Below are 25619 nucleotides of genomic sequence, written 5' to 3' on the forward strand. Positions count from 1 at the left end.
GATGGAAAATGGTTCTTGTTGCTCCAAAGACTATCTTCACGTTTTAGGGACCTTCTAAAGGGTTGAAACACCTTGGAAAATAATTTTTGGATCAAGACTCAAAGGGCTCAAAAATCAGCCCCTTGGCCGAATGCTCTCTCTCTCTAGGCTTAAGTTTTCTTTCTTTGTGTTGTGTAGTTGAAATGAATTGTGATGGCTGATTTCTTGGTCATTATTTGGTTCAACTTTGATGCCTACAAGTTGGTCACATGCTCCACTTATGGCATGAGTCACTCCATTAACTTTACACTTAAAATTCCATTTTTTTCTACAACTTTAGGCCAAGTGTGGCCAAGCCTCACCTTCTTGTTTCTCCTTTCTTCTTTCTTTTCAATTGTTTACAAGACAATTGTATGTGTGGTGAATGATTCATACACCACCCTTTGTCCATTGTAATTATGCCAAGATGAATGAGCAATATTTAATGTGAAATGATCCCTCCACCATGTTATGTCTTCCTAAAACAATGTATACTTTCATAAAGTAGTAGATGCTTAAATATTCAAATGCATGCCTCACATGGATGCCTTATTTTCAGTCACTTGGCTGAATTCCATACTCCTTTCTTTCAATTTGGTTGTCCACAATATAATGTAAGTGTAGTGGATGAATCACATTTAAATGTATATTTGTATGTCTCCCATAGTAGTCTTATTTAAGATGACTTTGAGTCATCTTTTGGACATGTCATGTTAATGTTCATATTGGCTCATTGTTGCCACTAATTTTAACTTAACACCACGATTAAGTAGTTCCTAATTTCCATTAATGCTTCTATACCAAACAAAATTTGTAGATAAATTGTGACTTCAAACGAAATCGGAAGTTAAAGTCTCTACTTTGTATCTTGAGATAGTCTTAATACTCAGCCCGACTTGAATCATCCATATCTCCCTACCCCGATATCATTTTGACGAGCTGTTTGTTGCGTTGCAAACTAGACTCGATGAACTTAATTTTAGGCTTTTGAAACACCTTAAAACTCCTCATATACTAGGAGATATGCCTCCTACAATATAGGCTAAAATCGGGTCCGTGATTTTACTGAAATTGTTCCGATTCATTTCGTTTAACTTCTAATCCTCTTCCAACCTCATGTAACCTCTTATACATACATATACACAGTCATTTACATCCATAACAATTCATATACATGTCTCGAAGGGTCCGTAGAATCACAATAACCATAAGTAGAACTAACAAAGCTTCGACGAAACTCCAATCGAAAAAGTATATTCCTATCTTTTGTCCATCTTCTATATCATTACTAATAATCTCAAATACTTTAAAAGGTCACTCACATTACCTCATATACATACTCATAACGCGATTTCAAATCCTTTAGGTTACCAGGTCACCTCGAGATACTTAAGACAACCATATTTATAACGATATTCTTACTAACTCGATTAACTTTCCTTGAACCTTCTTAACTCATTCTTTCTTGTTTTAATACAAGTAGCAAGGATTATTATGGAGTGTGACATTCTCCCTCCTTTAGAACATTCGTCCTCGCATGTCAAATGAGGACTAAAACTCGTCAATTAAATAACCGAATCACCGTTATCGCGAGACTATAGAGGTTAAGATTTGACCACGAAAAGGGTGTTTTAGGAATATTATGCCTAAAAGTGCTAAACGACCAAATGGGTCGTTACAGGTAGTGACCCATATCTCCTTATACTAGAACAAAGGATGAAAATACAGAAATTATTATGATTTCTTATTAATGTATCTAGTGCCTATGTGGTTTAGGCTCAATCCAAAACAACAACATGTCGTGGTTTACACGTACCTTAATATTCGACAAACAAATAATAGTTGTGCACTTGGTTTTGACATATTATTAAGAATATGCACTCCATGACATATTGGTGTTCTTCCTCGAGGGAAAAAATATATAAATTGTTATTTTCTTCAGGAAAATTAAAAACATACAGTAGAAAACATTCAACAAGATCTGCCATCTTTTGCCTTAAAATAAAATTGACCAAGATGTTTACGCGTACGACAAATACGTGCAACAATGACTTTATACCACAAAATAACATTTATATTCTTTGTTATTTTATCTCTTCATGAGGTGTTGTGGTATTTCTTCATTCACTTCGGGGAATGAACCTGGTCACTTAGATGCGCTTTATACAGAATTCTCCATAGCTCTTTTTTTTTTTTCCCAAACCACAAGAAGATATTGCTTCAAATTATTTCTCATATATCTTACAACTTCTTTTTGCTTCAGGAGAAAATTTCAAAGTTTTACTTCTTAAGGAGTAATGCAAAGTTTAACCACTCGAGAGTAAAGTTAGAAGTTCTACCAACTTCGGGGGTAAATTTAAGAGTTCACTGCTTCAGGAGCAAATTTCAAAGTCTTACTACTTCGGGAGTAAATTTCAGATTTACTACTCCAAGTGTAAATTTTAGAGTCTTACTACTTCGGGAGTAAACTTAGGATTTACTACGAGTAAGGAAATTCAGAATATTTCTTCTCAATTAGTCTACCTCTTCTGGAGGTGAGTCGTGATATCTTCACAACCAAGTACATGTTCGTATTTATAGGCTTTACAATATTGTCACATTCACTTCAGGGAATGGGTCTGTATTTAAAACATATATCAAAAGTTCTCATTCTTCAAGACTGAAACATAATCATCTGCACGTGCCTTAATCATATTAAATTATGATTTCTTAGAACTTCATTTAACATATTGCTACTTCAGGAGCAAACCGAGGCAGACATATATATATATATATATATATATATAATGTCAGAGAATTTCTATCATATTCTCCATTATAGTCATAATAAGCCTCCAAAAATATTTACCACTGCTGATGGTCATATATCTTTATAAACTCGTCCGAAATTTCAGTACTTCTTTAATATAAAAAGGTTGAGGCACCACTTACTAGCGCCTCCATATGTGACATAAGAGTAAGAAGTTTGACAATAAATTTTAATATGTTTATGTGTAAATGAAACAACTAAATACTTGTGTGAATTACTACCGCAAAATATAACATACAAAGCACATAACTCATGAAGAATTGTAAACATGCTTAATTACATTCTGTGAATCGTTCACTTTATTTTCAGTAAAGAGTGGGTGGCACCGTCAAGCTTTCAAACACAGTAATACTAATGTGGATTAAACTCCAATAAAAATTAGACACTCGTGCTGATAACGTGTTATAAAATAATAAAGTAAGCAAGAAAAATATTGTAGACAAAGAGAGAAGAGAGGAATTCTTTTATTTCTCTTGTTAGGGATTTATTTACAATAAAGGAGAACCTCTATATTTATAGGGGAAAGGTGACTTGATCCCAAAGTCACTAACCCTAATATTTCTCCTAAAGATAGACATCCACAATAATAAATAATATTTATAACAGTTCTCAATATTTTTCTCTCCATCCAAAAATGAAATCTCACTCTCATCCAAAAATACAACTTCATGACCAAAAATATGTTTCTAGTTTTATCCATTTAAACCAAGTTTCTTCTTTGAGTTATATATCCAAAAGAAAATGTCTACTATACCCTTTGAAATGTAATGCTAGAGATAATTCAGAAAATACTCCAGAAGAAGGCAAAAGAGCTATGGAAACAGTACAAAAACTTTATAATGCACTTAGAAATAAAAATCTTGTTGAATTGTCTGATATAATTGGAGAAGAATGTAGATGCATTAGCAATGTTGCCTCCTCCTTACAAACTTTCTATGGCAAGGAGGTATGTTAAACTTTCATTTATCACTCTCTCTAGTCTTAACTATTAGTCGTATTGACAAATTGATTTTATTTCGAAATATTAAACGAATGAGGTATGCTAAACTAATTCTATTTATCACTGTCTCTGATCTCAAATATTAGTCTTGTTGACAAACTGTTTTATTTTGAAATATTAAAAGAGTGACGTATGTTAAACTTCTATTTATCACTATCTCCGATCTCAAATATTAGAGCCCGATTGGATTGGCTTATAAGTTGCTGAAAACAGCTTATATTTGGCTGGCTAGCTTAAAGCCATTTTGTGCTTAAAATAAGCCCAAAAAAATAATTTAGTCTGTTTGGCTTAGCTTATCTAAAGCAGCTTATAAGCTGCTTTTTTTAAGCCCATCCAAACAGGCTCTTAGTCGTGTTGACAAACTGATTTTATTTCGAAATATTAAACGAATGAGATATGTTAAACTTCTATTTATCACTGTCTCCGATCTCAAATATTAGTCGTGTTGGTAACTGATTCTGTTCAAAATACTAGACGTTTTTAGAAAAACAAGATGCCATTCATTCATCTTCATTTTTTTATTGAGAACATTTATCCTTACCTCTCCGGCAAGTGGAATGCTAATTATAAAGTAAGACGTTCGTGAGAGAGATAAAAAGTAGTTTAGACAAATGCTTTTATAATTAGTGCAATTAAATGGCTTTTTTAAAGGCTGTGAAAAAAAAATCTTAAAACAGATAATATAGATATGAGGTCCATGTATAATAGGGAAGGGAAGGCTTTGTTGAGATTGTAAACGGCTCAAATATTTTCATGGAAATGATCTTCTATGACCATTTATGAAAATCTCTTGTGGTTTATTTATAAATCTAAATATGTGTTATTTTTTATTAATTAATGGCCTGTAACATTTGTAATGGAGTATATATTAAACAAATTTTCCCTTTGCCTGGTCCTAGTCGTTATATATACAAACAAGTTTGATGATATATTTTTGGTTTATTTTTCTCCTTGCAGCAAGTAATAGATTTCTTCAATTCAATCATAAAGATCCTGAAGAATAATAACTTTGAGTTTGTCATTCAACCCACTATACATGATGGAACAAGCGTTGGGGTTGCTTGGGAACTAGGTTAGCCCATTGTTCTATTCTCTTATTCTTCCAACTTTGTTTTTTGTTATCGTCCAATATTTGAAATTCGCTAACCCAACTAATTTGAATTCTCTTCTAATTAATATGCATTTTTTGTGTGGATTGCCCTTCAAAGGCGCTGGTCTTTAATTTTTGCACCAAAAAAAAAAAAAAGGAATTTCGCAAGGAAAGGCTTTCACAAAACTTCTGCCTTAAGGCCGAACATTTGCCCAAAATTAGGACTATTCAGACAAAAGTTAGGCCTTAAGAAGTTTGTCTTAGGACAAACCTCTGCTTTAAGGCCGAACTTTTGCTTGAATAGGCCTAATTTTGCTACGAACCTCTGCATTGCGATTTTTTTTTTTTTTTTTGACTAAGCCGGGGTTTGACCCAGAACGTCGAAGTATTAGACAATGGGAAAAAATTAAAGACCACCCCCGAACAAGGCAAATCGTGCAAATAGTACCCATCAATATGACCCGATTAATTCAAATTCTTCTAATTAGTAGGTGGGAAAAAGTTTAGTCCGTCTTTAATTGCCTTTTTTTTTTTTTTTTTTTTTTTTTTGCAGCATGCAGTGACACTCATATTCCAGTTGGAAAAGGTTTTAGCTTCTATACCTGCCATTATTACCAGGGCAAGATGCTGATAAGGTGAAGAGAAAAAAAGAATGCTAATTTCAAGATTTCCTCTATCCTTGTTTAACGTGTGTGTGTCTATGTATATATATATATATTAAACATCAAAAAAAAAAACATTGAAAACATGCCGTTCAAGAAAATTATGTAGATATTTGGACAATATTCAATTGAAGTTAAAAAGAAAATTATTTCAAGCTGAAAAACACAATATATGTCTATAAACCTATCTAAAAGCTAAATATATAATTTTGTTTTATAACCAAGAAAGGTCAGGGGCACGATTTGAAACTCGGTGAATAATGAATCCATCAATACGAAACTCAGTGGATGTCAGTCTGAACTGACAACTTTCCCCTTGAATGACAGGAATGTGGAGATGTTCATGGAGCAAGTCCTTCATATTGAGCAAGTTAGATTGGTGAGTAACTGAGTAATAATAGTAATACATTATGACAACAAAATTATAGATACATGACCTAAAATTTTAGCTAGTACTAATATTATCCCTTTTATTTTTCTTTACTTCACTAGAAAATATGATCCTCCCTTTTGAGAGCAGTTCAAAAGATGAGTCCAGATCTTTTCAAAGGAAAGGAGAAACAGGCAATGAGCATCTTGTTTATGGTTCTACTAATTGCAGCTCTGTTGTACTTGATCAAGAACTCTAGGAACTTTATGTAATTCACTAACAAAATTATAGTAATTGAAGCAGCAATTTTTGCTGCTATCTATGAAGATTTATCACAGAAGAAGCAACCACTACAACAAATGTGATATATAGCTACGAAATTACTAGCTACGGCATGAAATTCGTCACCAATTATTCATTTTTTGTGACGAAAATTATATTTCGTCTTTAAATACATGAGGCACATACATTTAATGACGAAACACAAAAAGTCGTAGCAAAGTTTTGTCCACTAAAATTTACCACCAAAAAATGGGTTGGCGCCATTTATTGGGCACTATTAGCCACAAATTTATAATTATTAGTGACACACTATTTTGTCATTAATGATGTACCCAATTTGTGACGAATCATTTTTCGTCCTAAAATTGGTTAAATTTTAGACACGAAAAACTTTCATCACAAAAAATTCATTGATACAATAATGACGAATTAGCATTTGTAGTTAATACTTGTACACTTTAGCCACAAAAATTTTGTATTTAATCGTGACCTTTATTTTTGTCACTAATAGTTGAAACAATTAGTTACGATTGTAATATTGTCTCTATTTAACCTAAAATTTAGTGACGGCGAAATATTGTCACAGAAAATACAATTTTCAAATGGCTACGACATAAATTTCGTAGTTGAATAGTGCAATTATTGGCTACAAAAAAATATTCTTAGTTATTAATTGAAAGATCATCAATGATAGAAATATCTTTAATCTGATAAAATAAAAGTTAGAGTGTTATTCATCAATAAACATGCAACACACAAGCGGATTGGTGCATTGAATAGGGTCTAGACTGCCAAATGTTGGACAGTTAGGCCGAATTTTGAACCTTGCCATTGTAATCAAATTCTATTTAACTCGTAGCCAAGATTATTTCAACCATAGCAATTAGTTGCCAGATTAGTCATTTTTGTTTTAAAGTAAAATCAATTTCTTACACAATTAAACCAAATTCAAATATAATATTAAAAATTGACCAAATTGAGATTGAATTATGTATTAAATTAATTAATTAAACTTTTAGGACTAAACAGAAATAAATACAAATACCGTACAAAGATTAAATATATAGTAATAATCCGTAAAAAGTTATAAATTAGTAATTGTCTGATTAAATATGTATGTAATTAGACAATTCTTTTTTTGAACTGATTTGTAATTTCTAAAATAACAAATACATTTTGTACTCTAGGAAATAATATCTAATTAATTTGATATATATTATGTATGTATATTAGGGTATTTGTCAAATGAAATGGCAAAATAGCACAAAAATAATATGAAAAAAATATTTTGGACTTTTATAATGTCAAATGTTGTTATAGCTGTATAGCATCTATTCTCTCTCTCTCTCTCCATATATATATATATATATATATATATATATATATATATATATATATATATATATATATATATTCAGTACAATTTTTCTAATGTTTAGCACATTGCACATCTCTAATGACCATTTATGTTAAAATCCATTTATTAAAATCGTTATAGTAAATCTATCGCTAATCCATTACAATACATAATATATTTATTATATGAACATTTTTTTTTTTTGTCGTAATTCTGTCAGATAATTTTGCATTATTATTATTTTTCAAATTATTTGGCCATTATTATTTTTCAAATTATTTGGCCATCATTCTTTCACTGTATTGGTAAGAATTACTGCGAGAAACAGTTTATCTCAATCATTTTCAATTTCATTTATGTGAACCTTGCAATTGTAGCCAAATTCTATTTAACTCATAGGCAAAATTATTTCAATCATAGCCATGAAGTTGCCAGAATAGTCAAATTCAAATATAATTTTAAATTGACCAAATTGGAGTAAAATTGAAATTGAATTACGTATCAAATTAATTAATTAAACTTCTTGGACTAAACAAAGATAAAATTATAAATACCATAAATAGACTAAATATATAGTAATAGGCCGTAAATAGTTATAAGTTAGTAATTCTAAATGTGTATGTTAGTCTTTGTTTTGAAATGATTAGTAATTTTCAAGCATCAAACACATTTTCTACTTTAGGAAATAATATGTAACTAATATGCACACACAAAATTAATACTTGAAAACATCAAATACATTTTGTACTTTAGGAAATAATATGTAACTAATATACATAAATATTATATAAAATATATACATAATATATATTAAGGTATTTTCCAAATGAAATGGTAAATAGCACCAAAATAATATGGAAGAATATTTTTGACTTTATAATAGTAATCAATAGATATTTCTACTATGTTTAGAATTCACGGAGCTCAATAAATTAACGTAAATGTGGAGAGTTAAAATATGATGTCAACATATATATGCATATTAATTTTATGTTCAATAAAATACTTTGAAAAATGTTTTACGTCGTAGATTTTTATATATTCAAATTTCTACTTCATAACTCAAAAATCATCTATAATATATATTCAGTATAATTTTTGTAATGATTAGTGCACCCATTATAATAGATAAATATTTATGATAAGAATTTTTTTTACGAGACTCTATCATATAAATTTGCATTATCATCATCATCATCATCATCATCATCATCATTATTATTATTATTAAAAATATTTTCCATGATTTTGTCACTGTATTGGTAAGAATTACGGTGAGAAATAATTTTATCTCAATCATTTTCAATTTCATTTATTTGAACCTTGCAATTATAACCAAATTCATTTTAACTCGTAGCCATAATCATTTCAATTATAGATTGGTTGCCATAACAATAAATTTGTTTTAAATTAATATCAATTTCTTGCACAATTAAAGCCAATTTAAATATAATTTTAAAAATTGACCAAATTGGAGTAGAAATGAGATTGAATTATGTATCAAATAAATTAATCAAACTTCTTGGACTAAAAATGATAAACATAAATACCGTAAATAGAATAAATATATAGTAATAAGACGTAAATATTTATAAGTTAGTAATTTTAAATATGTATTTAATTAGAAAATTCTTTATTTTGAAATGATTTGTATATTTTCTAAACATCAAATACATTTTGTACTTTAAGAATTAATATGTATTTAAGTTACATAAATAAAATTAATACTCAAATTATGTAAAATATACATGCAATACATATTAAGGTAATTTGGCAAATGAAATGACAAAATAGCACCAAAATAATATGAAAAAATATTTTGAATTTTATAATAATAATAATAATAAATATATATGTATGCTCTTTGTAAAATTCATGAAGCTTAGTGCCCGTTTGGTCATGAGAATTATTTACTTTTTTTTCGGTTTTTTTGTTAATTTATTTGAAAATCACTGTTTGACCATGAAAATTACAAATACAACTTGAAGTTGTATTTGAAAAACACCTAAAACCTTATTTTCACTTTTTTCACTACAAATATTCAGGTGCATATATAATATCGATGTATACAAAATTATTTTCAAAGTGAATATGTGAGGTAAAAAGCCTTCGAAATCATTCATAATACAAAAATCAAAGATAGGAATATAATTTTAATATTTAATGGTAAGTCGTTTAATTGTTTTTTTTTTTTTTAAGTATGGGAATTTTACAAGAAATGTTGGAGGGAAAGTAAAATAACAAAAGTTGACTTTCAATTAATTTGCCTTCCCTCAAATATTTTGGCGTAAAATTTCCTCTTATCCATTCCCCATATTGTCTCCCTGTAACCCACGACCAGCCCCACTCAGGTAAACTTGAAGTATCCAACTTAAATGCGACTACATACACTCCAAAGAAAAAAAAATTCCCTACGTGTATTGCTGCTTTGTTATAAAATAATAAAGCAAAGAACAAGAATAATTGTAGAGAAAGAGAGAAGAGAGGAAAATTCTTATTTTTCGTGTTCGGGATTGATTTACAATGGAGAAGAACCTCTATATTTATAGGGAAAAAGTGACTTGATCCCAAAGTCACTAACCCTAATATTTCTCCTAAAGATAGACATCCATAATAATAAATAATATTTATAACACTCCCCCTTGGATGTCTATTTGATAGATAATGTGTCTCGTTAAAACCTTACTAGAAAAAACCCAGTGGGAAAAATTCTAGTGAAGGAAAAAGAGTACACATTTCTAATAATACGCCATTTGGTTGCCTCATTAAAAACCTTACAAGGAAAAACCCAGTGGGACAAAAACCTTGAAAGGGAAAAAGAGTACAACGCGCATTAACTCCCCCTGATGAGAACTTCAATCCAAAAACTTGAATCTTCACATCTCAATCTTGTGCACCATCTTCTCGAAAGTTTCAGTTGGTAGAGACTTGGTGAATAAATCAGTCATATTATCGCTCGAGCAAATCTCTTACACGTTGATATCACCATTCTTCTGGAGCTTGTGTGTGAAGAACAACTTTGGTGAAACATGCCTTGTGATTTTATGAATCCTCTCCTTAGTTGGGCTATGTATGCTAGTGCATCTTCAGTCTTTGAATAGAGTTGTATTGTTGAAATCACTCCAAGTGCATTCTTGACTTGCTTTATAAACAGATGTTATCTTTATATGATTTGACTGTCATGTAGAACAACATTGTATGACTATAATCCCTCATAGTCATAGCAAAATATATAAATGCATCAATTGCATAAAGATATGGCACTTCAGGACCCAAAAATTTTGCAAGTTTCTCATTTCAGCTTCTTTCAACAGATAATCTATTTCTTTTGAAAACTTTTCAAGAGTTTCAATAATTCTCAAGTAATCAACTTGCACCAACAATATGACAGATTTTGATTTTCACAAAGACATAAGGATAAATAGAGTCATTTGTACCCTTAGTCAGTAAATATTCATTAAGGTGATAAAATAGCATTCACCTTGCTTAACTTAATTCATATAAGAATTATGAACAAATTTCTACAATTTATATATGCTTCAGGCATTTAAAATTCTTCAAGAATTTTCATATAATTTTGTCAAGTAATTCATATAGGCTGTGACAACATCTATTTCTATTTAAATGATATGAAATCTTCCGGTGTCCGGACAAAAGTAGGTCCAATAAGCTTTACGATTACCAAGATTCATCATTTCACTTGATAATAATTTCTACGTTAGCATGCTTTAATAGACGTAGAATTTAGATCCTCACAATCTTTTACAATATTGTGCTATATTGTACCAAAGATATCGTCGACGATATATTATCTTGTATCGGTTTGCAATAGGAAATAACTTATTGAGATCTCATCACTTCCATTATTTTTAGGTACCTAACCTCTCATAAGGTTTCATGAAGTGTTATGTCGTAGGCTCTTCAAGAGCACATTACCTCCATATAATGATCATTGATCATTTGCTCTTCTTTCTTTTCAATGATTATTGCATTTGGAACCGATTAGTCTACCACGCTTCATGCATGCTATAGACTCTATCCTTCAGGGACATGAATTTAATAGGAGCATTTTGCATCTGAAATTAGAAATTAATTTTGGGTCAGCAAATGCTTCTAGCATTTGAGTTGAATTATCTTTTGAATGAGGATCATACTAATGATAATTCATAACATATTCCTCAGCTGCTTATTCTCTCCCCCCTATGTTAGAAAAACTAACATATATCCCATCTTCTTTGGGGGAATCCATCTTTGTGCATCATGGTAGATTAATTAATCATATACCACACATAAAAACTATTAGATGGAAATATATGGTTCCTAACCCTGAACCAATTATGAGGTGAGAATTTATCATAATTTAGCACATGAAGCATTGTTCTCATAAGCAATGGTTTAGCTTTTTATTGGAGGCATTCAACGCCAAACCAACTTGGATATAAACTAGCATTCACAAGATGAATTATCTTGATTACATAATCTGAAAATTGCGCTCTCAACTCAATCATTTTTGAGCAAGTAACTTTGCATATGTCAAACTGCAGGTTGACAATAAACGCACATGTGACTGTCTTATCGATGCATCTATTTAAGACATTACATAACAGGTGAATGGGCCCATATTCACCTTTTCTATATTTTCAGAATTTGGAAAATTCAATCCCAACATTAGCTAGTATAATCCACTTATAATGAGAAAAAGCAACAAAAATAAATTCTTAAAGAATCTTCTGGTTCTTCAATATATGTCGAATATTCAATCTGCACATCATATTTGAATCGGGTGGCCAAATTGCTCATGCCAATCGATAAAATTATCTATACTAGTAAACTTCAAAGTTTACCATGCCATGTGCTATTTGTTTTAGTAAACTTCTGATTTACTATGACATGAATTCTTTTCCGCATCGATAAACTTCTGGTTACCATGACATGTGATTTCATCATGCTTATATTTGCATAGTACGATTTGGAGAATAAAGACGGTAACCATTCACATACATATTTCTTACCCACTATAATTTTGGAGATATTTAATCCTCCAATCATATATTCGATATGATAGCCATTTACTTTAGTAAACTTCGAGTTTACTACAACTTGTATTTTGATCATAACAACTTCATATATTACAATATAGAATGAATTACATAATACTATATAAGCTCTTCAGGAGCCTTTAATTTATTCTTCATAATCACATATTGTTTGGACACTACTAGTGACATGGTCTTCTAGATAAATAGTTAGCTCTTCTGGAGCCCTTAATTGATTTTTGAACACTGCTGATGTCATGAAATAAACAATAATTAAATGGATATGCAAAAATAATAGTAAAGTGAAAAAATAGGCTACTTCGGAGCAGATTTCTGAGTTTGCTACTTCGGAAGCAGAATTATGAAATTACTACTTCGGGAGTCAATCATTTTTAGAATTTTTTTTCCCAATAATTCTATCTCTTCTGGAGATAAGTCGTGATAACTTCACATCCGCATTTATAAGCTTTACTACGTACTATCACATTCACTTCAGGGAATGGATCTGTATTTATAACATTTATAAAAAATTCTCATTCTTTAGGAATGGAACAATTATCTGAACGTGCCTTAAGCATAACAAATCGTGATAGCTTAGAACATCTTTTAAGATATTACTACTTAGGGAGCGAATCGCGGTATACGTATAATGCAGATAATTTTCCTCTAACATATCTTTGATATACTTGGCTTCAAAGCAATTGTTACTTTAAGAGCGAATCTGAAGCATCGTTATATATCCAATTCATAAAATAATTGTAGAATAAATTCCACATATTGATAAACAGTCACCAAAAATGCATCAACCATATTTGTGATGCCTTATTTCGTATTGCTCTTCAGGAGCAATTAATGCTTTCGTAGGTTTGTAAACTTTTAAAAGTTGGTGCTCAAGTCACCACTTACCTAATTACCTTAACCCCTCTCTGGAGTAGCATGTTAACAGGGGGCAGATCCGAGCTTTAATTTGATTTCTTCACAACCGGCAAAAGAAAACAAAACAAAGAGAAGTTATTACTAATCTCGAGCATGCCATGTAACGGGTGGCATATCAAATTCCTAATAATGGGAGTGAATAAATACCAAAAAAGTACAATTGACACAGTGAAGGATTAAAATACAATACTTATCTTTGCACTCGTGTAACTTCAAAAATTGCACTTGAAGTAGAGAATCAAATTTAAAATGGCAGAGTCTCGTGCTGATAACGTGTTATAAAATAATAAAGCAAAGAACAAGAATAATTGTAGAGAAAGAGAGAAGAGAGGAAAATTCTTATTTCTCTTGTTCGGGATTGATTTACAATGGAGAAGAACCTCTATATTTATAGGGAAAAAGTGACTTGATCCCAAAGTCACTAACCCTAATATTTCTCCTAAAGATAGACATCCATAATAATAAATAATATTTATAACATGCTTTTTTTTTTTCCTTTCTTTTTCTATCAACGTCTTGCTATTTCCCCACCTGATTGTCATCCAACAATCGCTGTAAATTAACCCCTTTCTTGTCTAGTTTTTACTCATCGATATCTCTACCTAATAAAAGTTTCTATTAGAATTTTTATTTGAATATTTATTTCAGTTAGCACAAGGAACAATTATTCTATGGAGTTTTCAACTCCCGCACATAATTTGTTTTAATGGAGGAATTCTTAACATTCTTTTGATAAGGAGGTAAGTTTTTATTGATCCTTACAATTAAATAGTTAACGATTTTATATAGAAATTACTATTTCTTTCTCATTCTTTTGTTTTCTTCACTAATTAATGTTAGTTTTATGATTAACGTTTGAAGATATATTTTGCTTAAATCATGATATTAAAAAGTATATACTAAAATTATGCTATATTTTTCTTTTCACACAGGTACATGAAGGTGCAAAAAGTGTCTCAAGAATGAAGTTTTTAATTTAAAGATGTTGTGCATTAGCACATAAGGAAGCAACATACTTTTTTTTTCCCCAGCTTACCATTATTCATGTATTTCAATTAGACTTTTTATGATTGAGTGATTTCACTTTATTTACTCAATGTTTGGACCCATGTTATCTCAGAATAATTATAGATGTAATTAGTAGTTGATTTTGTTTGAATTTTTGTGATGTCTTTCATTTACAGATTTAAATACTCCCTAGTACGCTTTGGCTAACAAAAGTATCTATTTACGGAAAGTAAATTGTATGATACATTTTCATTCGGTCTGAAATTTTAAATACAGTGAAAAAAGTAATTTATTTCATAATGGCCTTCATATTAATAAAATAATTACATTTTTAATACAAATTAACTTAATATTTGATGACAATTGAAATTGTCACTAATTAAGATAACATATGGTGACAAATTTATGTTGTAAAAAAAAAAAAAAAAGATTAACGTCGAAATTGTTGTCTTTCCTAGACAAACAAATCTGTCACTAATTTAATTAGTTAGAGACGAAAATTTCCTTTCGTACACAAAGCATATAGTGTTTAGTGACGTAATCACATTCTTTTAACTACAAATTATGCATAGCTTTAAAGACAATCTGTATCGTCACTAATTAAAATTATAGTTAGTGATAGATTAGATTTGTCGGTAATAACCACCTTTTTAGCGACGTACATTATTTTTAGCTACAAATCTTTTACGCTATTCATGACAAATAGGTTCGTCATAAATACTACTCATTTGGGGACGAAATTTTATTTTATAGTTAATATAACTTTATTCAGCGACGAAACACTAAGTTGTCTTTGTAAACTTTTAGCAACCCACTTTTAGGGACGAAAGACTGACGAATTTTTTTTTTGTCACGAAAGATTTTTTGTGACGAAATATGGAAATATGACTTTTAAGTGACAAAATAATTCATCACAAATAATGAAATCTGTTGTAGTGAACTCACAATCGCTACGCTATTAATCAGCAGGACATTTAGTTATATGACCCATTTCAGAGGAGATCGGTAATAAAACAGAGACACCTTAGTATGGTTGCATGTCCTTGTGCCAAGGGTCTATCGGAAACAGCCTCTCTACCTCCCAAGGTAGGGGTAAGGTCTGCGTACACTCTACCCTTCTCAGACCCCACTTTGTGAGATTTCACTGGGTATGATGTTGTTTGTTTGTTGACACCTTAGTCTGGTTATTTTCTTCCTACTCAAATTGTAACTGGTCATCATAAGAGATCATTTCCACAAGAAGAACAAAAATGGAAAAAACAGAAATTTTGAAATTTTACATCAAAGAAACAAGGTAAATACATAATCAAGGCACAATACTTATACAAGCCCTTTAACTTGGCGCGAGTTGACAACTATGACCTTAAACTTTGCTAGTGCACAAGTAGGAACTTAAACTTGCCAAAAGTTGAACATATAAACACATATGCTGACGTGACACTGATGTGGCAGTGACATAACACTGAACAAAATTATGTGCCACGTCGCCGCTGTGCCGCATTTGTGTTTATATGTTCGACTTTTGGCAAGTTTAAGTGCCTACTTGTGTACTAGCAAAGTTTAAGGTCATAGTTGCCAGCTCGCGCCAAGTTAAAGGGCTTGTTTATGTGTTTTGCCTATAATCAAATACAACAACAAACAACATACCCAGTGAAGTCCCACAAGTGGGGTCTGGAGAGGGTAAAATATGCGCAGACCTTATTGCGGCCCTGCTGTACTTTTTAAAAAACAGTAAGAACTTCATGTATCCACTAACAAATTTTGTAGTAATTGAAGCAGCACTTTTGCTTCCATCTACAAATATCTTCACAGACGAAGCAACTTTCAATATATTGCTATAAGCATTGGAGAAAGGGACATAACTCCGACGTTTGAAATGTCACTCGTACATAAAACAGAGAAGATCTTTGCATGGACATTTTATTCTATTCAAATTGTAACTGGTCATGGGACATTTCCTCAACAGGGTCAAAGAAAGCAGGGCCGTCTCAACAAGATTGGGGGCCTCAGGCCAAACTTCATAGATAGGCCCTAATTTTTAAAAAGAAGAAGAAGAAGAAGAAGAAGAAGAAGAAGAAAAGATCGTCATATATATTTTTATTTAAAGTCTATTTTTCTAGCTTTTTTAGATGCGAACTCATTAATTATTGTTTTATAATCTATTTGTTCTAACAATTGTTTATCAATTGATAATATAGCTAATCCATTCAATCTTTCTTTTTGCATAACCGGATTCATATTTTCTAGTTAACATATTTAAATTGAACAAATTCTAATAATAACTAAAACAAAAATATTTACTTATGAAATAAGAATATCAACAATGACAAATTTTCAATGAAATATAAGATAAAGTTAGAACAATAAAACCTGGTTCAAGAATTTGATAAGCTAATACAAAGATATTGAAATAGTGTTGCGCTGCTTCAATATAATGATTGCTTGTTGCAATGCTTGATAATTGAAGAAGACGCCAAAAAGTAAATCTTAATCTTTCGTAAGTACTAAGTTTTGCAGCAGAATGTTTAGGAGAACTGAGAATTTTTAATAATAATAAAAAACAAGAATGATGAAAGAAAGAAGAAAATAAGTAAATATAGATAATAAAATACTTACCCAAATAAATAAGGATACTATAAATATACAATTACCAAGAATAGTATCCCATTCCCCCAGTTATGCTCAATGTATCCACTCCCCCCCCCCCCCCCACACACATAAAAGGGAAGAGGTTACCATTCTCTACCCAAAAATATTCCCAATGCGGACCCCACCCCTATAATAAAAGAAAGAAATAACTGTTGTACTTCATCCCAATATCTCTTCAAACTTCCAATTCAACTTACACTATTTTTTTTTTTTTTAAAAGTAGTAAATATATACATATAGGGTGTTAAAAATTTGGGGCCCCCAAAAAGGTGGGGCCCTAGGCCATTGCCTTACCTGCCTACCCTTTCAGCCGGCCCTGAAAGAAAGCAATAAGTGACGGAAATTTTATATCAAAGACGAAAAAGAAATATACCCTCCAATGTATATTGTAGACCTGACATGTACATCTTAATTCCAAAGTGTTCGAACAAGCTAAGAATCTGTTAATGTTCCTACTATCCATATATTAAGAATGCCAGGATTTTACAAGAACAAAGGAGCTAGTGAACCTAGACTGAGGTCGTGGCATAATTACAAAAACATCCTTCTGCCATAAGCCCGGGGGCAGATCAATCCAGATTTCTAATTACATAACGTAAGTCTAACTATGTTAACAAACTAAAATTACCTAAAAACCAAGATACATCTTTGGAAACATTAGTGTGTCAACCAACTGGACAGCTATGACCTGAAATACCTGCCAGAACAACACAGCCGGAGGTTGTGGATCAAACCAGAAAAGGTCGTAAACAGATGGAAGTTAATGTCAAACATAATCTTTTTTTATACGTTCAAATCAAACATAATCTTGCAGTATAAGATTTTAGAACATTACTTGAGGTGCAACGATTTTGTCATCGTCACCAAGAACACCTCTGTAGACCAGAAAAAAAAAATTCATCTGAGAACCAAAGAGGAAGAAACAGTAAAAAAAAAAAAAATGCCTCATGTACCATAGCTCATACGAGAGCTAGAATGACTTCAGCTTATTCTAGTTCTAGATAATGTTAGCTATCTGTCTGTCTTAACATTGGTAAAATGAAAAGTGCTTGCTTGCATTAATGAAACAGCAAACCTTTTCTTTCAGTTTCCTTCAGAAAGTATACTGTACATTTTCTATTAATTACCCTTTAAATTAAGTGATAGCTATTGTGAACCTTCCCTATCTGTAGCTTTCTTGCGTAAGAATTATAAAATTAAGATATTTAAACCGCTAATTGCAAAAAATCAGTAAAAACATCACGGAATATTTGTTATGTTTCTTGATTTGACACAATCTCCCTCGAGGACAAAATGGTAAACTAGCCTTTCTGCGAATGAAGGGGTTAATGTAACATGATCTTTTAACCTATCATAGTGACGTAGACGTATAGTCATTGGACAAAATGACGACGTGCCAGCATTTCAGGTATTTCTGCAGCAGAAATGCTTTCACATTGTGGGAGTTCTTGAAGCTTTGCGTCACACACAATCACAATAGAATTTATAGGATCCTGCAAGCAGAAAAGATATGCTAAAGAAGCAAAGATATGTGATTATGTTGCTTGGGACGGAGGTAGAAAACCAGAAAGGAACTAAGAGGAGAGAAAAGGAACTAAGTATAACCAAAAGAAAACAATATTAGGAGACATGTCTGAAGTAAATGTGGGGTATTTCAAAGTGGATTTAAATTGTTTTGTTCAAATTGTTGGAGCTGTACATTGCAAAAATTTGAAGATATATTACAAACAGAATTTTTGTGCTGAAGGATGATATATGTTGTTAACATATTAGCAGTCTGTTTGATGTTTCAACCTTCATTTTTAGTTGTGTCACTTGTTTATATTGGACAAAGTGGATGTTTTAAAATGTTATAAACCCTTCAAACTGTAAATAGAATTTTGGCCCAATTTTCTTATTTTATATAGGCAAAAGTCAAAATAAGAGATATTACAAACTGAAAACCTTTAAACTTGAAGGATCTAGTATTGTACAAATATGTTTATTTTGAGTTTCATGCAGCTTATTCACTTAAACATATCGGTGCAGTCTGTTTCATTTGACACTCGCAAACTCTTCAAATCTTTCGTTTGTTACCTATTGAATATGTTTTTGAATAACTACATGATATAACCCACAGCTATAATTTAATTTAAACTAAATATTTGTGTATTAGATATCATTTTAACTATATATATATATGAAAGTATAATGTGTGTGTTGCACTTAGTTGAAGCAATGGCGTGAGGAGGGTAACCAGATTCTTTTTTTTTTTTTTTTTTTTTTTTTGTGAGTAGACTATTTTTTGGTAATCTAATTAAGCATTTCCTATATAATTTATAAACCCTTCAAACTGTAGCTACTTGTCGATTTTTCCCTTTTCTTCATTTTCTATATACTTTTGGGACGTGTGAAATATAAGAGATATATTACAAACAGAAAGCGTTTTTTCTATTTGACATACTTGAAGGATCTAGTAAAATGCCCTTTAAAAATTTACAGTAATATAAATTTATACTAATTTTTAACCATTACATTATGACACCCCATCCCATACTAAAATTCTAAACATGACTTTCAGGATTGACTTTCTTTACTCGCCATCACATATTTATTCTTCAATTTTTTTCTCTCTTTTATAAAAAGGAAATTAACTCAATGTAAATTTAAATGTGTATATTTTATATAATATACAGTATATAAATGAGTTAATTTACATACAATTTACATTGAGTTAAAATATACTGTATATTATATAAAATACACACGCACCCATATATATATATATATAATACTTTTGTGTAATATACATAAAAAATAATATTATATATAGTATATAATAGTTAATATACATAACAAATCATATAATAAATAGTATATAATAGTGAAATATATGTAATATATAAGTAAAATTATATATATAATTTTTCAAAGAATTGTAGTATAATATATATCATAACAATATTTAAACTATTTGCTGAGTATATGATGGAGAAATTTAGAAAAGTAATTAATGTATTTTAATATATATTGAATTTCGTTATCTCTAATATAGGAAACTCCTTATTTTTAGCCTTTTATAGCAATATTCTTGAATTATGATATAAAATCATATATACCCTATATACATATAAGGCATATGTTGTAGATTATGTAATATGATAAATAGTTGTAGATTATGAAATATGCTACTCATTTTCTAGTATTTATGTAACTTCTTGATATTTAACTAAATGCATTAAATTCTATAAGGTACCACCCAAAAAAAAACAATAAAGAACTCACTCGTTAACTAGCGTATGTTGTTATATTCTATACCAAACTGATTAAATTGCATGTGTATGATGATCACGAAGAGTGTCATTTTGAAAACATTCAGGAGCACGCACTACTAGAAAATATGGAATTAGCTACAGAATTTACCGGTAATCTCCAGCTAATCTATCGCTAAATAGCTCCTAGCTAATTATTTTTTCTTATAATACATCGCTAATCCATAGCTAAACGGGATTAACATGATTTTTTGCTATTTAGCTATGGAACTTTGTGCGTCGCTAATTATTTTTTTCCTAGTAGTAGTGACGATGTTTGAAGAGATTAGATGGCTAAAGAATTCATGATCAAAATTGAAAAGGAAATAACTATAGACATATCATTTAACTTCTTGATTAACAACATCAATTGACGTTTAAGTCGAAGACCAATTACCAGATCTATCGAATATCATGTTCTCAGTTCTCACAACGCTAGAGAATGGATGAAAATGGGTAGTCAAATAATAACACCTCAGCCATGTAGCAGACTATGTTCAGAGTTTTCTCTAATCACTATAGGAAAGATGAGTTGCCATTTGTTTATGGATAGGAGCGGCTCATTGCATGTCAATAGTCAATTAGTTTTACTTATTCACATACACAATCACACCTGCATTTTATTAAAAAATTAACATAAATAATCGTTCACCCAACTGCTTACACCAAAAAATATCCGACAAGTGTATAATCTATGTATACCGACAAGGAATATTAAACAATTAATTCAGCCGACTATTTGTGTAAAGATCCCTATTTTTTTTTTTTTTTTTTTTTATACACTTTGTCCCAAACCTCTATCCTTGTGAAGTCCTACATTCCGATATATTTATCTTAAAACATGGTTATGTTAACATGTTTTGGTGCCTATAAAATGATATGTTGTGAACTTGTTACCAAATGGACATAGTACTAAATAACATTCGTGCAAATCCAACAACGTATTTCCAAAGGAAATGTCATTCATCACATAGTAATGCTTTAACTATCACAACTTTTGATTACTGATTGGTACCAAAAATTAGATGTTTGGAAAATGTCTAAAAGTCACATGAAAGTTGCAATCAGTAGTCCTCTCCAATGGTTTGAAAGAAACAAATTGTTATGGATGGTTTTGGGAGATAGATTCTAATAATTTTTGGATGATCATACTCTTATCGTAAACAAATCATTTGATTTTTGCCTTATAATGGCTTCAATTGGAAGTATACCGAAAGGTAATATAGCTATATCTATTCCTTAGGCCATGATACTCAACATGTAGAGGAAGTGCTTTTGCAAAAAACTATTCCAATCTTGCAATACTTGCAATCTTAATGAGCAGGTTATGCTTTATTTTATTCATGTGTGAAACTCATGTTATGCAAAAGTACCATATAATCCTCCTTATAAATATATTGCCAAATCATTTCACATTCATACACATCCAGTGTTCTTGAAAATGAGTTCACTAACTTTCCCTTCTAACTTGATCTCTAATAAAAAATTCCCAATAATTTTCCAAGAAAAAAGTTCCCAATATTTTTCTCTCCATCCAAAAATACAACTTCATGACCAAAAATATGTTTCTAGTTTTATCGATTTAAACCAAGTTTCTTCTTTGAGTTATATATCCAAAAGCAAATGTCTATTATACCCTTTGAAATGTAATGCTAGAGATAATTCAGAAAATACTCCAGAAGAAGGCGAAAGAGCTATGGAAACAGTACAAAAACTTTATAATGCACTTAGAAATAAAAATCTTGTTGAATTATCTGATATAATTGGAGAAGAATGTAGATGCATTAGCAATGTTGCCTCCTCCTTACAAACTTTCTATGGCAAGGAGGTATGTTAAACTTTCATTTATCACTCTCTCCGGTCTCAACTATTAGTCGTATTGACAAACTGATTTTATTTTGAAATATTAAACGAATGAGGTATGCTAAACTAATTCTATTTATCACTGTCTCCGATCTCAAATATTAGTCGTGTTGACAAATTGATTTTATTTCGAAATATTAAAAGAGTGACGTATGTTAAACTTCTATTTATCACTATCTCCGATCTCAAATATTAGAGCCTGTTTGGATTGGCTTATAAGTTGCTGAAAACTGCTTTTTGAGTGTTTGGTTGGACAGCTTAAAGCCATTTTGTGCTTAAAATAAGCCCAAAAAGATAATTTAGTCTGTTTGGCTTAGCTTATCTAAAGCAGTTTACTTATTATTTTTTTTGGCTTATAAACTCGTTTTGAGGTCCCAGTGTTATAAGCGTTTCGCCCCTTTTTTAAGTCCATCCAAATGATGTGCTCTTAGTCGTGTTGACAAACTGATTTTATTTCGAAATATTAAACGAATGAGATATGTTAAACTTCTATTTATCACTGTCTCTGATCTCAAATATTAGTCGTGTTGGTAACTGATTCTGTTCAAAATACTAGACGTTTTTAGAAAAACAAGATGCCATTCATTCATATTCATTTTTTTTATTGAGAACATTATCCTTACCTCTCCGGCAAGTGGAATACTAATTATAAAGTAAGACATTCGTGAGAGAGATAAAAAGTAGTTTAGACAAATTCTTGTATAATTAGTGCAATTACATGGCCTTTTTAAAGGCTGCGAAAAAAAAAAATTAAAACAGATAATATACATATGAGGTCCATGTATAATAGGGAAGGGAAGGCTTTGTTGAGATTGTAAACGGCTCAAATATTTTCATGGAAATGATCTTCTATGACCATTTATGAAAATCTCTTGTGGTTTATTTATAAATCTAAATATGTGTTATTTTTTATTAATTAATGTCCTGTAACATTTGTAATGGAGTATATATTAAACAAATTTTCCCTTTGCCTGGTCCTAGTAGTTCTATATACAAACAAGTTTGATGATATATTTTTGGTTTATTTTTCTCCCTGCAGCAAGTAATGGATTTCTTCAATTCAATCATAAAGATCCTGAAGAATAATAACGTTGAGTTTGTCATTAAACCCACTACAGATGATGGAACAACCGTTGAGGTTGTTTGGGAACTAGGTTAGCCCATTGTTCTATTCTCTTATTCTTCCAACTTTGTTTTTTGTTATCGTCCAATATTCGAAATTCGCTGACCCAACTAATTTGAGTTCTCTTCTGATTAATATGCATTTTTTGTGTGGATTGCCCTTCAAAGGCGCTGGTCTTTAATTTTTGCACCAAAAAACAAAAACAAAAAAAAAATATCGCAAGGAAAGCCTTTCACGAAACTTCTGCCTTAAGGCCGAACATTTGCCCAAAATTAGGACAATTCGGACAAAAGTTAGGCCTTAAGAAGAAGTTTGTCCTAGGGCAAACCTCTACCTTAAGGCCGAGCTTTTGCTTGAATAGTCCTAATTTTGTTACGAACCTCTGCCTTGCGATTTTTTGTATTTTTTTTTTTAACTAAGCCGGGGTTCGACCCAGAACCTCGGAGTATTAGACGAAGGGAAAAAATTAAAGACCACCCCCGAACAAGGCAAATCGTGCAAATAGCGCCCATCAATATGACCCGATTAATTCAAATTCTTCTAATTAGTAGGTGGGAAAAAGTTTAGTCCGTCTTTCATTGCCTTTTCTTTTTTTTCTTTTTTTTGCAGCATGCAGTGACACTCATATTCCAGTTGGAAAAGGTTTTAGCATCTATACCTGCCATCATTACCAGGGCAAGATGCTGATAAGGTGAAGAGAAAAAAAGAATGCTAATTTCAAGATTTCCTCTATCCTTGTTTAATATGTGTGTGTGTATATATATTAAACATCAAAAAACAAAACAAAAAAAACATTGAAAACATGCAGTTCAAGAAAATTATGTAGATATTTGGACAATATTCGGTTGAAGTTAAAAAGAAAATTATTTGAAGCTGGAAAACACGATATATGTCTATAAACCTATCTAAAAGCTAAATATACAATTTCGTTTAAAGCCAAGAAAGGTCAGGGGCACGATTCGAAACTCGGTGAATAGCGAACCCATCAATACGAAACTCAATGGATGTCAGTCTGAACTGACAATTTTCCCCTTGAATGACAGGAATGTGGAGATATTCATGGAGCCACTCCTTCATATTGAGCCAGTTAGATTGGTGAGTAACTGAGTAATAATAGTAATACATTATGACAACAAAATTATAGATACATGACCTACAATTTTAGCTAGTACTAATATTATTCCTTCTATTTTTCTTTACTTCACTAGAAAATATCATCCTTCCTTTTGAGAGCAGTTCAAAAGATGAGTCCAGATCTTTTCAAAGGAAAGGAGAAACAGGCAATGAGTATCTTGTTTATGGTTCTACTAATTGCAGCTCTGTTGTACTTGATCAAGAACTTTAGGAACTTTATGTAATTCACTAAAAACATTATAATAATTGAAGCAGCAATTTTTGCTGCCATCTATGAAGATTTATCACAGAAGAAGCAACTCACAATCGCTACGCTATTAATCAGCAGGACATTTAGTTATATGACCCTTTTAAGAGGAGATCGGTAATAAAATAGAGACACCTTAGTATGGTTGCATGTCCTTGTAAAAATGGTCTATCGGAAACAAACCTCTCTACCTTCATTATATTTTTCAAATATACCCCCGTACTTAACTTCTAGCCCTTTGACCTACAAAGATTTCACTGGGTATGATGTTGTTTGTTTGTTGACACCTTACTATGGTTATTTTCTTCCTATTCAAATTGTAATTGGTCATCATAAGAGATCATTTCCACAAGAAGAACAAAAATAGCAAAAACAGAAATTTTGAAATTTTACATCAAAGAAACAAGGTAAGTATATAATCAAGGCACAATACATAAATGAGAGATCATTTCAACAAGGAGAAAGCAATAACTTAAACTTTGCTAGTGCATAAGAAGGAACTTAAATATGCCAAAATACAACAACATATTAACACATATCGACATGAAGTGATGTGTGGGGTGACATAACACCGAACAAAATTATGTGCCACGTCGGCATTTGTGTTTACATGTTCGACTTTTATTCAAGAGAGAGAGATCATTCCACAAGAATTTTACAAAAATCATAGAAATTTTGAAAAGAAAATCAAAGGATTTGACATGTGTTTTATCTATAATCAAATACAACAACAAACAACATAGAT

At 30.9% G+C, this 25619-nt stretch overlaps 1 protein-coding gene across 2 annotated transcripts; it reads left to right on the forward strand.

Annotated features, from left to right (window-relative positions):
* Positions 1-3434: 3434 nt before the first annotated feature.
* Positions 3435-25049, forward strand: LOC132058800 (uncharacterized). Of its 2 annotated transcripts, none has more exons than XM_059451155.1 (5): positions 3435-3773; positions 4785-4899; positions 5471-5552; positions 24537-24588; positions 24702-25049. In XM_059451155.1, exons 1-5 carry the CDS (start codon positions 3462-3464, stop codon positions 24849-24851), a joined length of 711 nt encoding a protein of 236 aa, XP_059307138.1. In that variant the 5' UTR covers positions 3435-3461; the 3' UTR covers positions 24852-25049. The 2 variants fall into 2 exon arrangements, with proteins under 2 accessions (XP_059307138.1, XP_059307137.1); XM_059451154.1 differs by lacking the exons at positions 3435-3773; positions 4785-4899; positions 5471-5552 and adding exons at positions 21910-22335; positions 23410-23524; positions 24103-24184.
* The last annotated feature ends 570 nt before the right edge of the window (positions 25050-25619 follow it).

Source organism: Lycium ferocissimum, chromosome 6 (genome assembly GCF_029784015.1).
Source record: "Lycium ferocissimum isolate CSIRO_LF1 chromosome 6, AGI_CSIRO_Lferr_CH_V1, whole genome shotgun sequence".
Lineage (NCBI taxonomy): Eukaryota > Viridiplantae > Streptophyta > Magnoliopsida > Solanales > Solanaceae > Lycium > Lycium ferocissimum.

Excerpts from the sequence above, each read along its gene's own strand:
- LOC132058800 (XM_059451154.1), top strand. The coding sequence starts at position 21,949 with ATGAGTTCACTAACTTTCCCTTCTAACTTGATCTCTAATAAAAAATTC. Across the intron at positions 22,336-23,409 it reads AAACTTTCTATGGCAAGGAG|CAAGTAATGGATTTCTTCAA; the intron begins GTATGTTAAACT and ends TTCTCCCTGCAG. Across the intron at positions 23,525-24,102 it reads TGAGGTTGTTTGGGAACTAG|CATGCAGTGACACTCATATT; the intron begins GTTAGCCCATTG and ends TTTTTTTTGCAG.